This window comes from Rana temporaria, chromosome 5 (genome assembly GCF_905171775.1).
Source record: "Rana temporaria chromosome 5, aRanTem1.1, whole genome shotgun sequence".
NCBI lineage: Eukaryota > Metazoa > Chordata > Amphibia > Anura > Ranidae > Rana > Rana temporaria.
This window is the reverse complement of record NC_053493.1, coordinates 177659277-177683097: the sequence shown is the minus strand read 5'-3', so window position 1 is coordinate 177683097 and position 23821 is coordinate 177659277. Positions and strand designations below refer to the sequence as shown.

The 23821-nt window shown below is 39.4% G+C and overlaps 1 protein-coding gene across 2 annotated transcripts in view; it reads left to right on the top strand.

The window, feature by feature from the left end:
- Window positions 1-23821, top strand: part of RECK (reversion inducing cysteine rich protein with kazal motifs) — an 861635-nt gene that overhangs the window by 612425 nt on the left and 225389 nt on the right. For both annotated transcript variants that reach the window (XM_040353423.1, XM_040353422.1), the window contains one exon: window positions 19991-20173. In XM_040353423.1, coding sequence (XP_040209357.1) covers window positions 19991-20173 — 183 coding nt within the window. The remainder of the gene's footprint in view (window positions 1-19990; window positions 20174-23821) is intronic.

The following is a 23821-nucleotide window of genomic DNA, read 5'->3' as shown; positions in this document are numbered from 1 at the left end:
CCAAATACAATTAATAATACACATACATGTATATACACATATGTACACAAATACATATATACATATACACATATATACACAACACATGTAACTACCCCTTTAAGTGGGTGGATACTTAGTCAAGAAATTCAGTGCTTATTTTGCCCTTAGTGGTGCTGGCTTCAGAAGGCCATCGCTAACTGCCCACAGGTATATCCACCTGTCAGGGGCTTGCCGCGACTTGAAGCTCCCGCCGGTAGACTCCATCGCTTTTTATCTCTATACAAAATGTTCTGCCTTTCATTTAAAGGGTTGATTTTTTTAAATAACAAACATGTCATACTTACCTCCACTTTGCAATTAGTTTTGCACAGAGTGGCCCCAAACACCGTCTTTTGGGGTCCCCTGGTGGCTTTATTGTCTCGAATCGCTCTCCCAGGGGGTTACCTTGCGGGCGCGCTCCCGAGTCCATCATTCGGCATCCATAGCTGCCGAATGCAGGACTCGCCCCTGCCCCCGGTGCCCACGTCATTGGATTTGATTGACAGCAGCGGGAGCCAATGGCTGCGCTGCTATCAATCTATCCAATCAAGAGCCGAGAACCCCAGGGAGAAAGACAGCTTGTCCTCGTCGTGGGACATTCCAGGGCTCAGGTAAGTAAAACTTGGGGGGCCGTTGACTGCCAGAAGTTGTTTCACCTTCATGCAAGATGTTGAAAAAATAGGAGGGTTTACAGCCCCTTTAATTTTTTTCATCTCTATTTCTATTTCTTTAAACTGAATGGGTTGTTTTACAAGATGATTTATGTTTACAATCACATTAATGTTGAAGAGGTTTTAAAATCTTAAGGTTTTTTACTTTAGTGCAGTCTATGCATTCTGTTCTAACTTTATGTGAGGTTCCACCCCAGCTCTACCTCCTATATTTACCTGAGCCCAATCTCGATCCAGCATTGTGCATGAGAGTAGAGGCTCTCTCCCTCCTCACTGGGCAGATTGATAGCTGCAGGAGTCATTGGCTCCCACTGCTGTCAATCAAATTCTGTGATGAGGGAGGTGGGGGGGAGCCGAGTTGCACATTCTGTGTCTCTAGAGTGCCCCATAGAAGGCACCTTTCTATGCTGGGCACTCGCTGAAGGGCAGGACCCAGGAGCACTGAAAGGGAACCCCAAAAGAAGAGGATTGAGGCTGCTCTGTGCGAAAGCATTGCACAGAGCAGGTAAGTATGACATGTTTATTATTTTATTTAAACAAAAATAAAAGTTTTATAATCACTTTAACCTACCTAATGTTGTTTTCTCCTATGTACCTTTGCATTCCTTTTAGCTTTTCATTAGTTTTGGGCAAAGTGAATTTTGGAAAATAAGGTGAATCGATTTACAATTTTAACAAAAAATTGCTAGAACATGATTGGATATTCAAAGTGAACATGGTTTTATTTACTAACATTATCTTTGCAAAGTGAACATTCACTTTTTTAAATGAACAACCTCTATTCCTTTATTAGTGGGAATGCTTAATAAGCATTCCCAGTATTGATATTCGTTTTTTATTATTAGTGGGAATGCTTTAATAAGCATTCCCAGTATTGATATTTAGTGGGAATGCTTTAATAAGCATTCCCAGTATTGATATTCGTTTTTTATTATTCTTAATTTTAATTTTAATTTTATTCCGTACGTTTTTTGGCTCTGCGTAACTTCTGCATACTTTCAGCTATTGAGACCATTCAACTTTTAAAATGTTCATCTCGTTCAGCTAACGATGGGACTTCTTCAAGTTTTTTTGTACTATTTATACTTTTTAAATAATTAGTGGGAATGCTTTAATAAGCATTCCCAGTATTGATATTCGTTTTTTATTATTAGTGGGAATGCTTTAATAAGCATTCCCAGTATTGATATTCGTTTTTTATTAGTGGGAATGCTTTAATAAGCATTCCCAGTATTGATATTCGTTTTTTAGTGGGAATGCTTTAATAAGCATTCCCAGTATTGATATTCGTTTTTTATTAGTGGGAATGCTTTAATAAGCATTCCCAGTATTGATATTCGTTTTTTATTATTAGTGGGAATGCTTTAATAAGCATTCCCAGTATTGATATTCATTTTTTATTATTAGTGGGAATGCTTTAATAAGCATTCCCAGTATTGATATTCGTTTTTTATTATTCTTCTTCTTAATTAGTGGGAATGCTTTAATAAGCATTCCCAGTATTGATATTCGTTTTTTATTATTCTTCTTCTTAATTTTATTCCGTACGTTTTTTGGCTCTGCGTAACTTCTGCATACTTTCAGCTATTGAGACCATTTAACTTTTAAAATGTTCGTCTCATTCAGCTAACGATGGGACTTCTTCAAGTTTTTTTGTACTATTTATACTTTTTAAAATATTAAGCTTTTAGACACTTTTTTTTAACATTGAAGTCAATGAGAACATCCTTTTTCCTGCTTCAAAACACACGTTCTGCCAAAAGTTTCAGCTCCTTCATACTTTCACTTACAGACACCAAACAAACTTTAAAGCGGTCACAAAATATTCAGCTATCCAAACATGACTTTTCAGATTGATATCTTTTACGGTTTTTGTGAAAACGCAATTTACGTTTAGCGATTTTTTCAGAAAATGGAATCGGTTATAATGTAACCCTATGGAAGGGATTTAGAGTGTGTCATGTGACCTTTAGAGTGGAGATCTTTGAAAACAAAAATTATCTTTAAAAAAAGGGCGAACAAATTGCTCTCACGCCCACAAGATCTACTTGTCATACACAATTTATATATCAAAACGTAGGTATGCTTGTCTGGTTTCAGGCAATGTGATCAGTTTTGTGATACGTATTTTAGTTTTAGTTCCAGGAGCTTCTAAAGGACAAGAGTGACAAAACCACTCTCATTGACCGTCCATGTTAAAAAAATTTAAAATTTTCCTGCAAAACACACAAAGACGCTCTTTTCTAAATCGCTGGCATGGCCACAATTTTAAGTTTATCAACATAAATTTCATATCGATGCGTTCACAAGGGCCGTGTCTTTCAAACGGTGAAGTCGCTGTATCGATCGCATGTACGGTTGTGGATTTATTACGTTTTGTTTGGAGGCATAATTAATGTATTGGTCTGTGAATTAAAAGGCGTTTGTAATGGAATTTCTTTCCATAAATAGCTTTCTACCTCAGTGCAATATTCCTCCTCACTGACCTGGGGGGAGGGGAAACCTCTTGAGGGGGGAGGGGCGACCAGGAAGTCAGCATACTCTCTACTTTGCAGATAGAGAAAGGAGCTGTGTGTCCTAAAGATAGTGTAGTGGTTATGGTGAATGGCTTTGGTGCGGGCTCAGCAATTCAGCATTCCCACTCGCATTTTCCTCAGGGAATGCATTTTCTAGTTTTAATTTTAATTTTAATTTTATTATTCCGTACGTTTTTTGGCTCTGCGTAACTTCTGCATACTTTGAGCTATTGAGACCATTCAACTTTTAAAATGTTCATCTCGTTCAGCTAACGATGGGACTTCTTCAAGTTTTTTTGTACTATTTATACTTTTTAAAATATTAAGCTTTTAGACACTTTTTTTAACATTGAAGTCAATGAGAACATCCTTTTTCCTGCTTCAAAACACACGTTCTGCCAAAAGTTTCAGCTCCTTCATACTTTCACTTACAGACACCAAACAAACTTTAAAGCGGTCACAAAATATTCAGCTATCCAAACATGACTTTTTAGATTGATATCTTATACGGTTTTTGTGAAAACGCAATTTACGTTTAGTGATTTTTTTATCGGTTATAATGTAATCCTATGGAGCAGGTTTAGAGTGTGTCATGTGACCTTTAGAGTGGAGATCTTTGAAAACAAAAATTATCTTTAAAAAAAGGGCGAACAAATTGCTCTCACGCCCACAAGATCTACTTGTCATACACAATTTATATATCAAAACGTAGGTATGCTTGTCTGGTTTCAGGCAATGTGATCAGTTTTGTGATACGTATTTTAGTTTTAGTTCCAGGAGCTTCTAAAGGACAAGAGTGACAAAACCACTCTCATTGACCGTCCATGTTAAAAATTTTAAAAATTTTCCTGCAAAACACACAAAGACGCTCTTTTCTAAATCGCTGGCATGGCCACAATTTTAAGTTTATCAACATAAATTTCATATCGATGCGTTCACAAGGGCCGCGTCTTTCAAACGGTGAAGTCGCTGTATCGATCGCATGTACGGTTGTGGATTTATTACGTTTTGTTTGGAGGCGTAATTAATGTATTGGTCTGTGAATTAAAAGGCGTTTGTAATGGAATTTCTTTCCATAAATAGCTTTCTACCTCAGTGCAATATTCCTCCTCACTGACCTGGGGGGAGGGGAAACCTCTTGAGGGGGGAGGGGCGACCAGGAAGTCAGCATACTCTCTACTTTGCAGATAGAGAAAGGAGCTGTGTGTCCTAAAGATAGTGTAGTGGTTATGGTGAATGGCTTTGGTGGGGGCTCAGCTATTCAGCATTCCCACTCGCATTTTCCTCAGGGAATGCATTTTCTAGTTAGTGGGAATGCTTTAATAAGCATTCCCAGTATTGATATTCGTTTTTTATTATTCTTCTTCTTAATTTTATTCCGTACGTTTTTTGGCTCTGCGTAACTTCTGCATACTTTCAGCTATTGAGACCATTTAACTTTTAAAATGTTCGTCTCATTCAGCTAACGATGGGACTTCTTCAAGTTTTTTTGTACTATTTATACTTTTTAAAATATTAAGCTTTTAGACACTTTTTTTTAACATTGAAGTCAATGAGAACATCCTTTTTCCTGCTTCAAAACACACGTTCTGCCAAAAGTTTCAGCTCCTTCATACTTTCACTTACAGACACCAAACAAACTTTAAAGCGGTCACAAAATATTCAGCTATCCAAACATGACTTTTCAGATTGATATCTTTTACGGTTTTTGTGAAAACGCAATTTACGTTTAGCGATTTTTTCAGAAAATGGAATCGGTTATAATGTAACCCTATGGAAGGGATTTAGAGTGTGTCATGTGACCTTTAGAGTGGAGATCTTTGAAAACAAAAATTATCTTTAAAAAAAGGGCGAACAAATTGCTCTCACGCCCACAAGATCTACTTGTCATACACAATTTATATATCAAAACGTAGGTATGCTTGTCTGGTTTCAGGCAATGTGATCAGTTTTGTGATACGTATTTTAGTTTTAGTTCCAGGAGCTTCTAAAGGACAAGAGTGACAAAACCACTCTCATTGACCGTCCATGTTAAAAAAATTTAAAATTTTCCTGCAAAACACACAAAGACGCTCTTTTCTAAATCGCTGGCATGGCCACAATTTTAAGTTTATCAACATAAATTTCATATCGATGCGTTCACAAGGGCCGTGTCTTTCAAACGGTGAAGTCGCTGTATCGATCGCATGTACGGTTGTGGATTTATTACGTTTTGTTTGGAGGCATAATTAATGTATTGGTCTGTGAATTAAAAGGCGTTTGTAATGGAATTTCTTTCCATAAATAGCTTTCTACCTCAGTGCAATATTCCTCCTCACTGACCTGGGGGGAGGGGAAACCTCCTGAGGGGGGAGGGGCGACCAGGAAGTCAGGATACTCTCTACTTTGCAGATAGAGAAAGGAGCTGTGTGTCCTAAAGATAGTGTAGTGGTTATGGTGAATGGCTTTGGTGCGGGCTCAGCAATTCAGCATTCCCACTCGCATTTTCCTCAGGGAATGCATTTTCTAGTTCTTAATTTTAATTTTAATTTTATTATTCCGTATGTTTTTTGGCTCTGCGTAACTTCTGCATACTTTCAGCTATTGAGACCATTCAACTTTTAAAATGTTCATCTCGTTCAGCTAACGATGGGACTTCTTCAAGTTTTTTTGTACTATTTATACTTTTTAAAATATTAAGCTTTTAGACACTTTTTTTTAACATTGAAGTCAATGAGAACATCCTTTTTCCTGCTTCAAAACACACGTTCTGCCAAAAGTTTCAGCTCCTTCATACTTTCACTTACAGACACCAAACAAACTTTAAAGCGGTCACAAAATATTCAGCTATCCAAACATGACTTTTTAGATTGATATCTTATACGGTTTTTGTGAAAACGCAATTTACGTTTAGTGATTTTTTTATTGGTTATAATGTAATCCTATGGAGCAGGTTTAGAGTGTGTCATGTGACCTTTAGAGTGGAGATCTTTGAAAACAAAAATTATCTTTAAAAAAAGGGCGAACAAATTGCTCTCACGCCCACAAGATCTACTTGTCATACACAATTTATATATCAAAACGTAGGTATGCTTGTCTGGTTTCAGGCAATGTGATCAGTTTTGTGATACGTATTTTAGTTTTAGTTCCAGGAGCTTCTAAAGGACAAGAGTCATGTTAAAAAGTCTAAAAAATGTTTCTGCAAAACGCACAAAGACGCTCTTTTCTAAATCGCTGACATGGCCACATTTTTAAGTTTATCAACATAAATTTCATATCGATGCGTTCACAAGGGCCGTGTCTTTCAAACGGTGAAGTCGCTGTATCGATCGCATGTACGGTTGTGGATTTATTACGTTTTGTTTGAAGGCGTAATTCATGTATTGGTCTGTGAATTAAAAGGCGTTTGTAATGGAATTTCTTTCCATAAATAGCTTTCCTTACCTCAGTGCAATATTCCTCCTCACTGACCTGGGGGGAGGGGAAACCTCTTGAGGGGGGAGGGGCGACCAGGAAGTCAGCATACTCTCTACTTTGCAGATAGAGAAAGGAGCTGTGTGTCCTAAAGATAGTGTAGTGGTTATGGTGAATGGCTTTGGTGCGGGCTCATCTATTCAGCATTCCCACTCGCATTTTCCTCAGGAAATGCATTTTCTAGTTCTTAATTTTAATTTTATTCCGTACGTTTTTTGGCTCTGCGTAACTTCTGCATACTTTCATCTATTGAGACCATTCAACTTTTAAAATGTTCATCTCGTTCAGCTAACGATGGGACTTCTTCAAGTTTTTTTGTACTATTTATACTTTTTAAAATATTAAGCTTTTAGACACTTTTTTTTAACATTGAAGTCAATGAGAACATCCTTTTTCCTGCTTCAAAACACACGTTCTGCCAAAAGTTTCAGCTCCTTCATACTTTCACTTACAGACACCAAACAAACTTTAAAGCGGTCACAAAATATTCAGCTATCCAAACATGACTTTTTAGATTGATATCTTATACGGTTTTTGTGAAAACGCAATTTACGTTTACTGATTTTTTTATCGGTTATAATGTAATCCTATGGAGCAGGTTTAGAGTGTGTCATGTGACCTTTAGAGTGGAGATCTTTGAAAACAAAAATTATCTTTAAAAAAAGGGCGAACAAATTGCTCTCACGCCCACAAGATCTACTTGTCATACACAATTTATATATCAAAACGTAGGTATGCTTGTCTGGTTTCAGGTAATGTGATCAGTTTTGCGATAGGCATTTGACTTTTAGTTCCAGGAGCTTCTAAAGGACAAGTGCCTCAAACGCCCTCCCATTGACCGTCATGTTAAAAAGTCTAAAAAAAATTCCTGCAAAACACACAAAGACGCTCTTTTCTAAATCGCTGACATGGCCACATTTTTAAGTTTATCAACATAAATTTCATATCGATGCGTTCACAAAAGCCTTGTGTTTCAAATGGTGTAGTCGCTGTATCGATCGCATGTACGGTTGTGGATTTATTACGTTTTGTTTGAAGACTACGATAACTGATTTTGCGTGTGGATGAAAACGTTTCTAATGGTATTTTGATTCCCTAAATAGCTTTCCTTACCTCAGTGCAGTCCTCCTCCCCCACCTCATGTGGAGAAAGCCTCTTGAGGGGGGAGGGGCGACCAGGCAAGTCAGGACACTCTCTATATTGCAGATAGAGAAAGGAGCTGTGTGATATTAGGCTTTATAAGTACTGAAGGAACACTGCTTGTATGTCCTAAATATACTGTAGTGGTTATGGTGAATGGCTTTGGTGCGGGCTCAGCAATTCAGCATTCCCACTCGCATTTTCCTCAGGAAATGCATTGTCTAGTTAGTGGGAATGCTTTAATAAGCATTCCCAGTATTGATATTCGTTTTTTATTATTAGTGGGAATGCTTTAATAAGCATTCCCAGTATTGATATTCGTTTTTTATTATTCTTCTTCTTAATTTTAATTTTAATTTTAATTTTAATTTTATTATTCCGTACGTTTTTTGGCTCTGCGTAACTTCTGCATACTTTGAGCTATTGAGACCATTCAACTTTTAAAATGTTCATCTCGTTCAGCTAACGATGGGACTTCTTCAAGTTTTTTTGTACTATTTATACTTTTTAAAATATTAAGCTTTTAGACACTTTTTTTTAACATTGAAGTCAATGAGAACATCCTTTTTCCTGCTTCAAAACACACGTTCTGCCAAAAGTTTCAGCTCCTTCATACTTTCACTTACAGACACCAAACAAACTTTAAAGCGGTCACAAAATATTCAGCTATCCAAACATGACTTTTTAGATTGATATCTTATACGGTTTTTGTGAAAACGCAATTTACGTTTAGTGATTTTTTTATCGGTTATAATGTAATCCTATGGAGCAGGTTTAGAGTGTGTCATGTGACCTTTAGAGTGGAGATCTTTGAAAACAAAAATTATCTTTAAAAAAAGGGCGAACAAATTGCTCTCACGCCCACAAGATCTACTTGTCATACACAATTTATATATCAAAACGTAGGTATGCTTGTCTGGTTTCAGGCAATGTGATCAGTTTTGTGATACGTATTTTAGTTTTAGTTCCAGGAGCTTCTAAAGGACAAGAGTGACAAAACCACTCTCATTGACCGTCCATGTTAAAAATTTTAAAAATTTTCCTGCAAAACACACAAAGACGCTCTTTTCTAAATCGCTGGCATGGCCACAATTTTAAGTTTATCAACATAAATTTCATATCGATGCGTTCACAAGGGCCGCGTCTTTCAAACGGTGAAGTCGCTGTATCGATCGCATGTACGGTTGTGGATTTATTACGTTTTGTTTGGAGGCGTAATTAATGTATTGGTCTGTGAATTAAAAGGCGTTTGTAATGGAATTTCTTTCCATAAATAGCTTTCTACCTCAGTGCAATATTCCTCCTCACTGACCTGGGGGGAGGGGAAACCTCTTGAGGGGGGAGGGGCGACCAGGAAGTCAGCATACTCTCTACTTTGCAGATAGAGAAAGGAGCTGTGTGTCCTAAAGATAGTGTAGTGGTTATGGTGAATGGCTTTGGTGGGGGCTCAGCTATTCAGCATTCCCACTCGCATTTTCCTCAGGGAATGCATTTTCTAGTTCTTCTTCTTAATTTTAATTTTATTCCGTACGTTTTTTGGCTCTGCGTAACTTCTGCATACTTTCAGCTATTGAGACCATTTAACTTTTAAAATGTTCGTCTCATTCAGCTAACGATGGGACTTCTTCAAGTTTTTTTGTACTATTTATACTTTTTAAAATATTAAGCTTTTAGACACTTTTTTTTAACATTGAAGTCAATGAGAACATCCTTTTTCCTGCTTCAAAACACACGTTCTGCCAAAAGTTTCAGCTCCTTCATACTTTCACTTACAGACACCAAACAAACTTTAAAGCGGTCACAAAATATTCAGCTATCCAAACATGACTTTTCAGATTGATATCTTTTACGGTTTTTGTGAAAACGCAATTTACGTTTAGCGATTTTTTCAGAAAATGGAATCGGTTATAATGTAACCCTATGGAAGGGATTTAGAGTGTGTCATGTGACCTTTAGAGTGGAGATCTTTGAAAACAAAAATTATCTTTAAAAAAAGGGCGAACAAATTGCTCTCACGCCCACAAGATCTACTTGTCATACACAATTTATATATCAAAACGTAGGTATGCTTGTCTGGTTTCAGGCAATGTGATCAGTTTTGTGATACGTATTTTAGTTTTAGTTCCAGGAGCTTCTAAAGGACAAGAGTGACAAAACCACTCTCATTGACCGTCCATGTTAAAAATTTTAAAAATTTTCCTGCAAAACACACAAAGACGCTCTTTTCTAAATCGCTGGCATGGCCACAATTTTAAGTTTATCAACATAAATTTCATATCGATGCGTTCACAAGGGCCGTGTCTTTCAAACGGTGAAGTCGCTGTATCGATCGCATGTACGGTTGTGGATTTATTACGTTTTGTTTGGAGGCGTAATTAATGTATTGGTCTGTGAATTAAAAGGCGTTTGTAATGGAATTTCTTTCCATAAATAGCTTTCTACCTCAGTGCAATATTCCTCCTCACTGACCTGGGGGGAGGGGAAACCTCTTGAGGGGGGAGGGGCGACCAGGAAGTCAGCATACTCTCTACTTTGCAGATAGAGAAAGGAGCTGTGTGTCCTAAAGATAGTGTAGTGGTTATGGTGAATGGCTTTGGTGCGGGCTCAGCAATTCAGCATTCCCACTCGCATTTTCCTCAGGGAATGCATTTTCTAGTTAGTGGGAATGCTTTAATAAGCATTCCCAGTATTGATATTCGTTTTTTATTATTCTTAATTTTAATTTTAATTTTATTCCGTACGTTTTTTGGCTCTGCGTAACTTCTGCATACTTTCAGCTATTGAGACCATTCAACTTTTAAAATGTTCATCTCGTTTAGCTAACGATGGGACTTCTTCAAGTTTTTTTGTACTATTTATACTTTTTAAAATATTAAGCTTTTAGACACTTTTTTTTAACATTGAAGTCAATGAGAACATCCTTTTTCCTGCTTCAAAACACACGTTCTGCCAAAAGTTTCAGCTCCTTCATACTTTCACTTACAGACACCAAACAAACTTTAAAGCGGTCACAAAATATTCAGCTATCCAAACATGACTTTTCAGATTGATATCTTTTACGGTTTTTGTGAAAACGCAATTTACGTTTAGTGATTTTTTTATCGGTTATAATGTAATCCTATGGAGCAGGTTTAGAGTGTGTCATGTGACCTTTAGAGTGGAGATCATCCACAAAAAATATTATCTTTAAAAAAAGGGGGAACAAATTGCTCTCACGCCCACACGATCTACTTCTCATACACAATTTATATATCAAAACGTAGGTATGCTTGTCTGTTTTCAGGCAATGTGATCAGTTTTGTGATACGTATTTTAGTTTTAGTTCCAGGAGCTTCTAAAGGACAAGAGTCATGTTAAAAAGTCTAAACAATGTTTCTGCAAAACACACAAAGACGCTCTTTTCTAAATCGCTGACATGGCCACATTTTTAAGTTTATCAACATAAATTTCATATCGATGCGTTCACAAGGGCCGTGTCTTTCAAACGGTGAAGTCGCTGTATCGATCGCATGTACGGTTGTGGATTTATTACGTTTTGTTTGAAGGCTTCGATAACTGATTTTGTGTGTGGATGAAAGCGTTTCTAATGGTATTTTGATTCCCTAAATAGCTTTCCTTACCTCAGTGCAGTCCTCCTCCCCCACCTCATGTGGAGAAAGCCTCTTGAGGGGGAGGGGCGACCAGTCAAGTCAGGACACTCTCTATATTGCAGATAGAGAAAGGAGCTGTGTGATATTAGGCTTTATAAGTACTGAAGGAACACTGCTTGTATGTCCTAAAGATAGTGTAGTGGTTATGGTGAATGGCTTTTGTGCGGGCTCAGCAATTCAGCTATTCAGCATTCCCACTCGCATTTTCCTCAGGAAATGCATTGTCTAGTTCTTTTTATTCTTATCCTTTATTCCGTACGTTTTTTGGCTCTGCGTAACTTCTGCATACTTTGAGCTATTGAGACCATTCAACTATTAAAATGTTCGTCTCGTTCAGCTAACGATGGGACTTCTTCAATTTTTTTTGTACTATTTATACTTTTTAAAATATTAAGCTTTTAGACACTTTTTTTTAACATTGAAGTCAATGAGAACATGCTTTTTACCGCTTCAAAACACACGTTCTGCCAAAAGTTTCAGCTCCTTCATACTTTCACTTACAGACACCAAACAAACTTTAAAGCGGTCACAAAATATTCAGCTATCCAAACATGACTTTTTAGATTGATATCTTTTACGGTTTTTGTGAAAACGCAATTTACGTTTAGTGATATTTTATCGGTTATAATGTAATCCTATGGAGCAGGTTTAGAGTGTGTCATGTGACCTTTAGAGTGCAGATCATCCACAAAAAATATTATCTTTAAAAAAAGGGGGAACAAATTGCTCTCACGCCCACAAGATCTACTTGTCATACACAATTTATATATCAAAACGTAGCTATGCTTGTCTGGTTTCAGGCAATGTGATCAGTTTTGTGATACGTATTTTAGTTTTAGTTCCAGGAGCTTCTTAAGGACAAGAGTCATGTTAAAAAGTCTAAAAAATGTTTCTGCAAAACACACAAAGACGCTCTTTTCTAAATCGCTGACATGGCCACATTTTTAAGTTTATCAACATAAATTTCATATCGATGCGTTCACAAGGGCCGTGTCTTTCAAACGGTGAAGTCGCTGTATCGATCGAATGTACGGTTGTGGATTTATTACGTTTTGTTTGAAGGCTTCGATAACTGATTTTGTGTGTGGATGAAAGCGTTTCTAATGGTATTTTGATTCCCTAAACAGCTTTTCTTACCTCAGTGCAGTCCTCCTCCCCCACCTCATGTGGAGAAAGCCTCTTGAGGGGGTAGGGGCGACCAGTCAAGTCAGGACACTCTCTATATTGCAGATAGAGAAAGGAGCTGTGTGATATTAGGCTTTATAAGTACTGAAGGAACACTGCTTGTATGTCCTAAAGATAGTGTAGTGGTTATGGTGAATGGCTTTTGTGCGGGCTCAGCAATTCAGCTATTCAGCATTCCCACTCGCATTTTCCTCAGGAAATGCATTGTCTAGTTTTAATTTTAATTTTATTATTCCGTACGTTTTTTGGCTCTGCGTAACTTCTGCATACTTTCAGCTATTGAGACCATTCAACTTTTAAAATGTTCATCTCGTTCAGCTAACGATGGGACTTCTTCAAGTTTTTTTTTACTATTTATACTTTTTAAAATATTAAGCTTTTAGACACTTTTTTTTAACATTGAAGTCAATGAGAACATCCTTTTTCCTGCTTCAAAACACACGTTCTGCCAAAAGTTTCAGCTCCTTCATACTTTCACTTACAGACACCAAACAAACTTTAAAGCGGTCACAAAATATTCAGCTATCCAAACATGACTTTTTAGATTGATATCTTATACGGTTTTTGTGAAAACGCAATTTACGTTTAGTGATTTTTTTATCGGTTATAATGTAATCCTATGGAGCAGTTTTAGAGTGTGTCATGTGACCTTTAGAGTGGAGATCTTTGAAAACAAAAATTATCTTTAAAAAAGGGCGAACAAATTGCTCTCACGCCCACAAGATCTACTTGTCATACACAATTTATATATCAAAACGTAGGTATGCTTGTCTGGTTTCAGGCAATGTGATCAGTTTTGCGATAGGCATTTGACTTTTAGTTCCAGGAGCTTCTAAAGGACAAGTGCCTCAAACGCCCTCCCATTGACCGTCATGTTAAAAAGTCTAAAAAAAATTCCTGCAAAACACACAAAGACGCTCTTTTCTAAATCGCTGACATGGCCACATTTTTAAGTTTATCAACATAAATTTCATATCGATGCGTTCACAAAAGCCTTGTGTTTCAAATGGTGTAGTCGCTGTATCGATCGCATGTACGGTTGTGGATTTATTACGTTTTGTTTGAAGGCTACGATAACTGATTTTGTGTGTGGATGAAAGCGTTTCTAATGGTATTTTGATTCCCTAAATAGCTTTCCTTACCTCAGTGCAGTCCTCCTCCCCCACCTCATGTGGAGAAAGCCTCTTGAGGGGGGAGGGGCGACCAGGCAAGTCAGGACACTCTCTATATTGCAGATAGAGAAAGGAGCTGTGTGATATTAGGCTTTATAAGTACTGAAGGAACACTGCTTGTATGTCCTAAATATACTGTAGTGGTTATGGTGAATGGCTTTGGTGCGGGCTCAGCAATTCAGCATTCCCACTCGCATTTTCCTCAGGAAATGCATTTTCTAGTTCTTAATTTTAATTTTAATTTTATTCCGTACGTTTTTTGGCTCTGCGTAACTTCTGCATACTTTCAGCTATTGAGACCATTTAACTTTTAAAATGTTCGTCTCATTCAGCTAACGATGGGACTTCTTCAAGTTTTTTTGTACTATTTATACTTTTTAAAATATTAAGCTTTTAGACACTTTTTTTTAACATTGAAGTCAATGAGAACATCCTTTTTCCTGCTTCAAAACACACGTTCTGCCAAAAGTTTCAGCTCCTTCATACTTTCACTTACAGACACCAAACAAACTTTAAAGCGGTCACAAAATATTCAGCTATCCAAACATGACTTTTCAGATTGATATCTTTTACGGTTTTTGTGAAAACGCAATTTACGTTTAGCGATTTTTTCAGAAAATGGAATCAGTTATAATGTAACCCTATGGAGGGGATTTAGAGTGTGTCATGTGACCTTTACAGTGGAGATCTTTGAAAACAAAAATTATCTTTAAAAAAGGGCGAACAAATTGCTCTCACGCCCACAAGATCTACTTGTCATACACAATTTATATATCAAAACGTAGGTATGCTTGTCTGGTTTCAGGCAATGTGATCAGTTTTGTGATACGTATTTTAGTTTTAGTTCCAGGAGCTTCTAAAGGACAAGAGCGACAAAACCACTCTCATTGACCGTCATGTTAAAAATTTTAAAAATGTTCCTGCAAAACACACAAAGACGCTCTTTTCTAAATCGCTGACATGGCCACATTTTTAAGTTTATCAACATTAATTTCATATCGATGCGTTCACAAGGGCCGTGTTTTTCAAACGGTGAAGTCGCTGTATCGATCGCATGTACGGTTGTGGATTTATTAAGTTTTGTTGAAGGCTTAATTCATGTATTTGGTCTGTGAATAAAAGGCGTTTGTAATTGTATTTCTTTCCATAAATAGCTTTCCTTACCTCAGGGCAATATTTCTCCTCACTGACCTGGGGGAGGGGGGGAAACCTCTTGAGGGGGGAGGGGCGACCAGGAAGTCAGGATACTCTCTACTTTGCAGATAGAGAAAGGAGCTGTGTGTCCTAAAGATACTGTAGTGGTTATGGTGAATGGCTTTGGTGCGGGCTCAGCAATTCAGCATTCCCACTCGCATTTTCCTCAGGAAATGCATTTTCTAGTTCTTAATTTTAATTTTAATTTTATTCCGTAAGTTTTTTGGCTCTGCGTAACTTCTGCATACTTTCAGCTATTGAGACCATTCAACTTTTAAAATGTTCATCTCGTTCAGCTAACGATGGGACTTCTTCAAGTTTTTTTGTACTATTTATACTTTTTAAAATATTAAGCTTTTAGACACTTTTTTTAACATTGAAGTCAATGAGAACATCCTTTTTCCTGCTTGAAAACACACGTTCTGCCAAAAGTTTCAGCTCCTTCATACTTTCACTTACAGACACCAAACAAACTTTAAAGCGGTCGCAAAATATTCAGCTATCCAAACATGACCTTTCAGATTGATATCTTTTACGGTTTTTGTGAAAACGCAATTTACGTTTAGCGATTTTTTCAGAAAATGCAATCGGTTATAATGTAACCCTATGGAGCAGCTTTAGAGTGTGTCATGTGACCTTTACAGTGGAGATCTTTGAAAAAGAAAATGATCTTTAAAAAAAGGGGGAACAAATTGCTCTCACGCCCACAAGATCTACTTGTCATACACAATTTATATATCAAAACGTAGGTATGCTTGTCTGGTTTCAGGCAATGTGATCAGTTTTGTGATACGTATTTTAGTTTTAGTTCCTGGAGCTTCTAAAGGACAAGTGCCTGAAATCTTCTCTCATAGACTCTCATGTTAAATTATCTAAAAAATGTTTCTGCAAAACACACAAACACGCTCTTTTCTAAATCGCTGACATGGCCACATTTTTAAGTTTATCAACATAAATTTCATATCGCTGCGTTCACAAGGGCAGTGTCTTTCAAACGGTGTAGTCGCTGTATCGATCGCATGTACGGTTGTGGATTTATTAAGGTTTGTTTGAAGGCGTATTTCACGTATTTGGTATGTGAATTAAAAGCGTTTGTAATGGTAATTCTTTCCCTAAATGACTTTCTTTACCTCAGCGAAGTCCTCCTCACTGACCTGGGGGGGGGAGAAAACCTCCTGAGGGGGGAGGGGAAACCTCCTGAGGGGGGAGGGGCGACCAGGAAGTCAGGATACTCTCTACTTTGCAGATAGAGAAAGGAGCTGTGTGTCCTAAAGATAGTGTAGTGGTTATGGTGAATGGCTTTGGTGCGGGCTCAGCAATTCAGCATTCCCACTCGCATTTTCCTCAGGAAATGCATTTTCTAGTTCTTCTTAATTTTAATTTTAATTTTAATTTTAATTTTATTCCGTACGTTTTTTGGCTCTGCGTAACTTCTGCATACTTTCAGCTATTGAGACCATTCAACTTTTAAAATGTTCATCTCGTTCAGCTAACGATGGGACTTCAAGTTTTTTTGTACTATTTATACTTTTTAAAATATTAAGCTTTTAGACACTTTTTTTTAACATTGAAGTCAATGAGAACATCCTTTTTCCTGCTTCAAAACACACGTTCTGCCAAAAGTTTCAGCTCCTTCATACTTTCACTTACAGACACCAAACAAACTTTAAAGCGGTCACAAAATATTCAGCTATCCAAACATGACTTTTCAGATTGATATCTTTTACGGTTTTTGTGAAAACGCAATTTACGTTTAGCGATTTTTTCAGAAAATGTAATCGGTTATAATGTAACCCTATGGAAGGGATTTAGAGTGTGTCATGTGACCTTTACAGTGGAGATCTTTGAAAAAAAAATTATCTTTAAAAAAAGGGGGAACAAATTGCTCTCACGCCCACAAGATCTACTTGTCATACACAATTTATATATCAAAACGTAGGTATGCTTGTCTGGTTTCAGGCAATGTGATCAGTTTTGTGATACGTATTTTAGTTTTAGTTCCAGGAGCTTCTAAAGGACAAGAGCGACAAAACCACTCTCATTGACCGTCATGTTAAAAATTTTAAAAATGTTCCTGCAAAACACACAAAGACGCTCTTTTCTAAATCGCTGGCATGGCCACAATTTTAAGTTTATCAACATAAATTTCATATCGATGCGTTCACAAGGGCCGTGTCTTTCAAACGGTGAAGTCGCTGTATCGATCGCATGTACGGTTGTGGATTTATTACGTTTTGTTTGAAGGCGTAATTCATGTATTGGTCTGTGAATTAAAAAGCGTTTGTAATGGCATTTCTTTCCATAAATAGCTTTCCTTACCTCAGTGCAATATTCCTCCTCACTGACCTGGGGGAGGGGAAACCTCTTGAGGGGGGAGGGGCGACCAGGAAGTCAGCATACTCTCTACTTTGCAGATAGAGAAAGGAGCTGTGTGTCCTAAAGATAGTGTAGTGGTTATGGTGAATGGCTTTGGTGCGGGCTCAGCTATTCAGCATTCCCACTCGCATTTTCCTCAGGAAATGCATTTTCTAGTTATATCAATCACAATTTAACATTTAACCTGTATTATAATGGTATTGGCTTGATTTATCCAAATATGTTTGATCTACAGTTATATTATGTCTGTATCAGGTGGTTGAATTACAATGAAAGGTTCCAGCTGTATAAATGTATTGATATTTGAAAATGTTAAAAGGAAGGCACAACACTTTGGGCCTGCCTTTGTGGGTTTGCGGCTGCCCCCTGCTTCCTAAAATGTTTTAGGCTCCATGCACACTGGACGCTAAAAGAATGTTATAAAAATGGCAGTAGCTTTGCAGGGAGTCTTTCAATGTTTAACGTTTTTGTAATGGCATTTATTAGCGTTTTTTTTTTTAATGGATCAAAAACGCAAAAAAAAATGCTGGCGAGCAATGTTTTTGAGCGTTTTTCGTTTTTTAGACCAAAAAACTGCACTTTGAACGCGATTTTTGGGTGTTCAGAAAAAGCCCATAAACTTCACTGCTAATAGTTACGGTGGCGTAGCGTATAAGGGCCGGCCTAATTCAAAATTGGATGGTGTGGGCGTGTTTTATGTAAATTCAGTGTGACCCCACGTAAATGATGTTTTTATCCCAGTACGCATGCTCCAAATTACACCGCAAATAGTCAATGCTTTCGACGTGAACGTAACTTACGCAAAACCCTATTCGCGAACGGCTTACGCAAACAACGAAAATTTAAAAAATTGGACGCTGGCCCAACGTCCATACTTAACATTGCATACGCCTCATATAGCAGGGGTAACTATACGCCGGAAAAAGCCTTACGTAAACAACGTAAAAAAATGCGCCGGGCGCACGTACGTTTCTGAATCGGCGTATCTACCTAATTTACATATTTACGCCACCTAGCGTCCAGCTTAAATATGCAACTAAGATACGACAGCGTAAGAGACTTACGCCGGTCAGATCTTAGGGAAATCTATGCGTAACTGATTCTAAGAATCAGGCGCATAGATACGACCCCGCACACTCAGAGTTACGACGGCGTATCTGAAGATACGCCGTCGTAACTCGTTTCTGTTGTAAAGTTGTAAAGGATTTTTTTTTCCCCTAAATAGCTTCCTTTACCTTAGTGCAGTCCTCCTTCACTTACCTCATCCCTCGATTTTGCTTTTAAATGTCCTTATTTCTTCTGAGAAATGCTCACTTCCTGTTCTTCTGTCTGTAACTCAACACCGTAATGCGAGGCTTTCTCCGTGGTGTGGAGAAAGCCTCTTGAGGGGGAAGGGGGCGAACAGGCAAGTCAGAACACTCTCTACTTTGTAGATAGAGAAAGTTCTGTGATTTAGTTGGCCGCTGACACCCGCAATCACATAGGGACCAATGTATGTCCCTTTTTCACCCGCAAACAGATGGATGAAAAAGCAGACATACGGTCCGCACGTGTGAAAGGGGCCTTATATACATGGTGGGCCAGATTCAGATACAAATGTGGCGGGCGTAGCGTATCTCCTATACGCTACACCGCCGTAACTTTGTGAGGCGAGTATGGTATTCAGAAAGATTATGCGCCCGAAGTTACGGTGGCGTAGCGTATAAGGGCCGGCGTAAGCCCGCCTAATTCAAAATTGGATGGTGTTGGCGTGTTTTATGTAAATTCAGTGTGACCCTACGTAAATTACGTTTTTAACGAACGGCGCATGTATCCCAGTACGCATGCTCCAAATTACGCCGCAAATAGTCAATGCTTTCGACGTGAACGTAACTTACGCAAAACCCTATTCGCGAACGGCTTACGCAAACAACGAAAATGTAAAAAATTGGACACTGGCCCGACGTCCATACTTAACATTACATACGCCTCATATAGCAGGGGTAACTATACGCCGGAAAAAGCCTTACGTAAACAACGTAAAAAAAATGCGCCGGGCGCACGTACGTTTCTGAATCGGCGTATCTACCTAATTTACATATTTACGCCACCTAGCGTCCAGCTTAAATATGCAACTAAGATACGACGGCCTAAGAGACTTACGCCGGTCGGATCTTAGGGAAATCTATGCGTAACTGATTCTAAGAATCAGGCGCATAGATACGACCCCGCACACTCAGAGTTACGACGGCGTATCTGGAGATACGCCGTCGTAACTCGTTTCTGAATCCGGGCCTTAATTTATGGAGATGTATTTTCAATAAGTAAATTATTTCTTGGTGAATGTTTTGTTATTATTTATAATTAAACCAATATAGTGCCAAGGCCATTTTACGCCATATTATTGTATTAGTGTGTTTTGTCATTTATTCATGTTGATTGTATTTAAAGAAAGTATTATGGTTAATATTGGGCGGATTTGCGGCCTGCAAACCTAAGAACTTGTGATAGGACTGAAAGCCACTAGAATACGTTTATGAGCTGCAAAATAAGAATGTCATATATGTCTACTTTTTCACAAATATACTTACCTATATATAATCGTGTTATTTTTGTATCACTAATTTCAATAGGCTGCAAACTGGGAGAAGCATCTGACTTTCTTGTACGGCAGGGAACTCTCATTCAAGTACCGTCAGGAGAAGTAGGCTGTTATAAAGTATGTACTTGTGGGCAAAGTGGAACTCTTGAAAACTGCATGGAACTGAATTGTGTCGACCTACAGAAGTCGTGCATTGTTGGAGGACAGAGCAAAAGTATGTGTATGAACAGCCAATTGACAAAATCTTGGCAAATTTACTGTGTGTGTATACTGTATATCTATGTGAATATACTGTATGTGTGTTGATGTATGTGTATATACCGTATAGTGTGTGTATATACTGTATATATGTATTAATCCAATACAGCAGCAACCGATAAAGTGAAAATGCAATGTCCCGTCAGTGATTTAACTTGACATAACTAGTGATTTAACTTGATAGTAAACAATGTTTAAAAACGTCCGTTTTGCCGCATTTATATTCCACATTTTGTTGCATTTGCATTTAGGAGCGTTTTTAACCACTTCCGGACCGCCCCATGTACATATTCGTCGGCAGAATGGCACAGACAGGCACATTGGCGTACCTGTACGTCCCTGCCTAGACGTGGGTCGGGGGTCCGATCGGGATCCCCCCGGTACATGCAGCAGTTCCCGTGGCTTCAGGAGCAATTCGGGACGAGGGCGCGGCTATTCGTTTCTAGCCGCCCCCTCGCGATCGCTCCCCGGAGCTGAAGAACGGGGAGAGCCGTATGTAAACACGGCTTCCCCGTGCTTCACTGTGGCATCGATCGAGTGATCCCTTTTATAGGGAGACTCAATCAATGACGTCAGACCTACAGCCACACCCCCCTACAGTTGTAAACACACACTAGGTGAACCCTAACTCCTACAGCACCCCCTGCAACTGTCATTTTCACAATAAACATTTTTTGCTGTGAAAATGACAATGGTCCCAAAAATGTGTCAAAATTGTCCGAAGTGTCCGCCATAATGTCGCAGTCACAAAAAAAATCGCTGACCGCCGCCATTAGTAGTAAAAAAAAATAAAAAGATAAAACTATCCCCTATTTTGTAAACGCTATACATTTTGCACAAACCAATCGATAAACGCTTATTGCGATTTTTTTTTTACCAAAAATAGATAGAAGAATACGTATCGGCCTAAACTGAAGAAAAAACACATTTTATATATGTTTTTGGGGGGATATTTATTATAACAAAAAGTAAAAAATATTGCATTTTTTAAAAAATTGGCGCTCTATTTTTGTTTATAGCGCAAAAAATAAAAACCGCAGAGGTGATCAAATACCACCAAAAGAAAGCTCTATTTGCTCTATTTGTGGGGAAAAAAGGACGCCAATTTTGTTTGGGAGCCACGTCGCACGACCGCGCAATTGTCTGTTAAAGCCCCCTTGTCTGTTAAAGCCCCCTTGGGTCATTTAGCAGCATATTGGTCCGGTCCTTAAGTGGTTAAATACATTTTTGACTATTTGAAAAAATATTTATCACTATGCAAGTTACCGTGTTTACATGCGTTTACAAGCTGTTACAGGCATTTGAGTTTCAAATGCTTCAAAACTCAACTGTCTAGAAATTACTATAAACGATCCTGTGTACATGTACTGATAAGATAACATAGAGGAGTGTTCAAGGGCAGCTGAAAAAAGTGCCAAACTGCTCCTAAACGTCCGTTTACCAGCAGCATGTGTACATGAAGCCTAAGGCCCAATGCACACGAGACGCTGGTAAACAAGTGTTCAGAGGCATTTGGACAGCTTTTTCAACTGCCCTGAACACATTCAATGTTATCCTATGTGTCCAGGCACACAGTCACGTTTTTCTGTGTTTTTCGGCAATTGCGTTTATACTCGTTTTTTCAGAAGCAAAAAAATGGGTTCAGACGCAAAGGTTTTCGCGTTTCAGACGCTAATCGCGGCAAAACGCCGGTACCGCGTTTAGCGGCGTTTTGCCGCGATTTGCGTCTGAAACGCGAAAACGTTTGCTATAGGCGTTTTTAAAGGTGAACTATTTTTTTACATTAGAAATCTCAAAAATGATGCAAAACCATAAGAAAACATAAAAAAATGAATTGCTTGCATTGCATTGTGGACAAAAGTGGACAATCCACAACTTGTAGTAGGTGACGTGGCCAGGTGATGTGGCAGGTGACGTGGCCAGTGGACAATCCACAACTTGTGGCAGGTGACATGGCCAGGTGACGCGGCAAGTGTACAATCCACAACTTGTGGTAGGTGATGTGGCAGATGATGTTGCCAGGTCACGTGGCCATTAGACAATCCACAACTTGTGGCAAGTGACATGGCCAGGTCACGTGGCCAGGTCATGTGGCAAGTGGACAATCCACAACTTGTGGCAGGTGATGTGGCCAGGTGACATGGCCTTGTGACGTGGCAAGTGGACAATCCACAACTTGTGGCAGGTGACATGGCAGGTGATGTGGCCAGGTGACATGGCCTGGTGATGTGGCAAGTGGACAATCCACAACTTGTGGCAGGTGACGTTGCAAGTGATGTGCCAGGTGATGTGGCCAGGTGACATGGCCAGGTGATTTGGCAAGTGGACAATCCACAACTTGTGGCAGGTGACGTGCCAGGTGATGTGGCAGGTGACGTGGCCAGGTGACATGGCCAGGTGATTTGGCAAGTGGACAATCCACAACTTGTGCCAGGTGATTTGGCAAGTGGACAATCCACAACTTGTGGCAGGTGTTGTGGTCAGGTGACATGGCAAGTGGACAATTCACAACTTGTGGCAGGTGACGTGGCCAGTTGACGTGGCAGGTGATGTGGCCAGTTGACGTGGCAGGTGGTGTGGCCAGTGGACAATCCACAACTTGTGGCAGGTGACGTGGCCAGATGACGTGGCAAGTGGACAATCCACAACTTGAGGCAGGTGACATGGCAGGTGACGTGGCCAGTGGACAATCCACAACTTGTGGCAGGTGACGTGGCCAGGTGATTTGGCAAGTGGATAATCCACTTGTGGCAGGTGATGTGGCAAGTGGACAATCCACAACTTGTGGCAGGTGACGTGGCCAGGTGATTTGGCAAGTGGATAATCCACAACTTGTGGCAAGTAACGTGGCCAGGTGACATGGCCAGGTAACGTGGCAAGTGGACAATCCACAACTTGTGGCAGGTGTTGTGGTCAGGTGACATGGCAAGTGGACAATTCACAACTTGTGGCAGGTGACGTGGCCAGTTGACGTGGCAGGTGATGTGGCCAGTTGACGTGGCAGGTGATGTGGCCAGTGGACAATCCACAACTTGTGGCAGGTGACGTGGCCAGATGACGTGGCAAGTGGACAATCCACAACTTGAGGCAGGTGACATGGCAGGTGACGTGGCCAGTGGACAATCCACAACTTGTGGCAGGTGACGTGGCCAGGTGATTTGGCAAGTGGATAATCCACTTGTGGCAGGTGATGTGGCAAGTGGACAATCCACAACTTGTGGCAGGTGTCGTGGTCAGGTGATGTAGCAAGTGGACAATCCACAACTTGTGGCAGGTGACATGGCCAGGTGACGTGGCAAGTGGACAATCCACAACTTGTGGTAGGTGACGTGGCCAGGTGATGTGGCAGGTGACATGGCCAGGTCATGTGGCCAGTGGACAATCCACAACTTGTGGCAGGTAACATGGCCAGGTGATGTGGCAAGTGTACAATCCACAACTTGTGGTAGGTGACGTGGCAGGTGACGTGGCAAGGTCACGTGGCCAGTGGGCAATCCACAACTTGTGGCAGGTAACATGGCCAGGTGACGTGGCAAGTGTACAATTCACAACTTGTGGTAGGTGACGTGGCCAGGTGATGTGGCAGATGACGTGGCCATTGGAC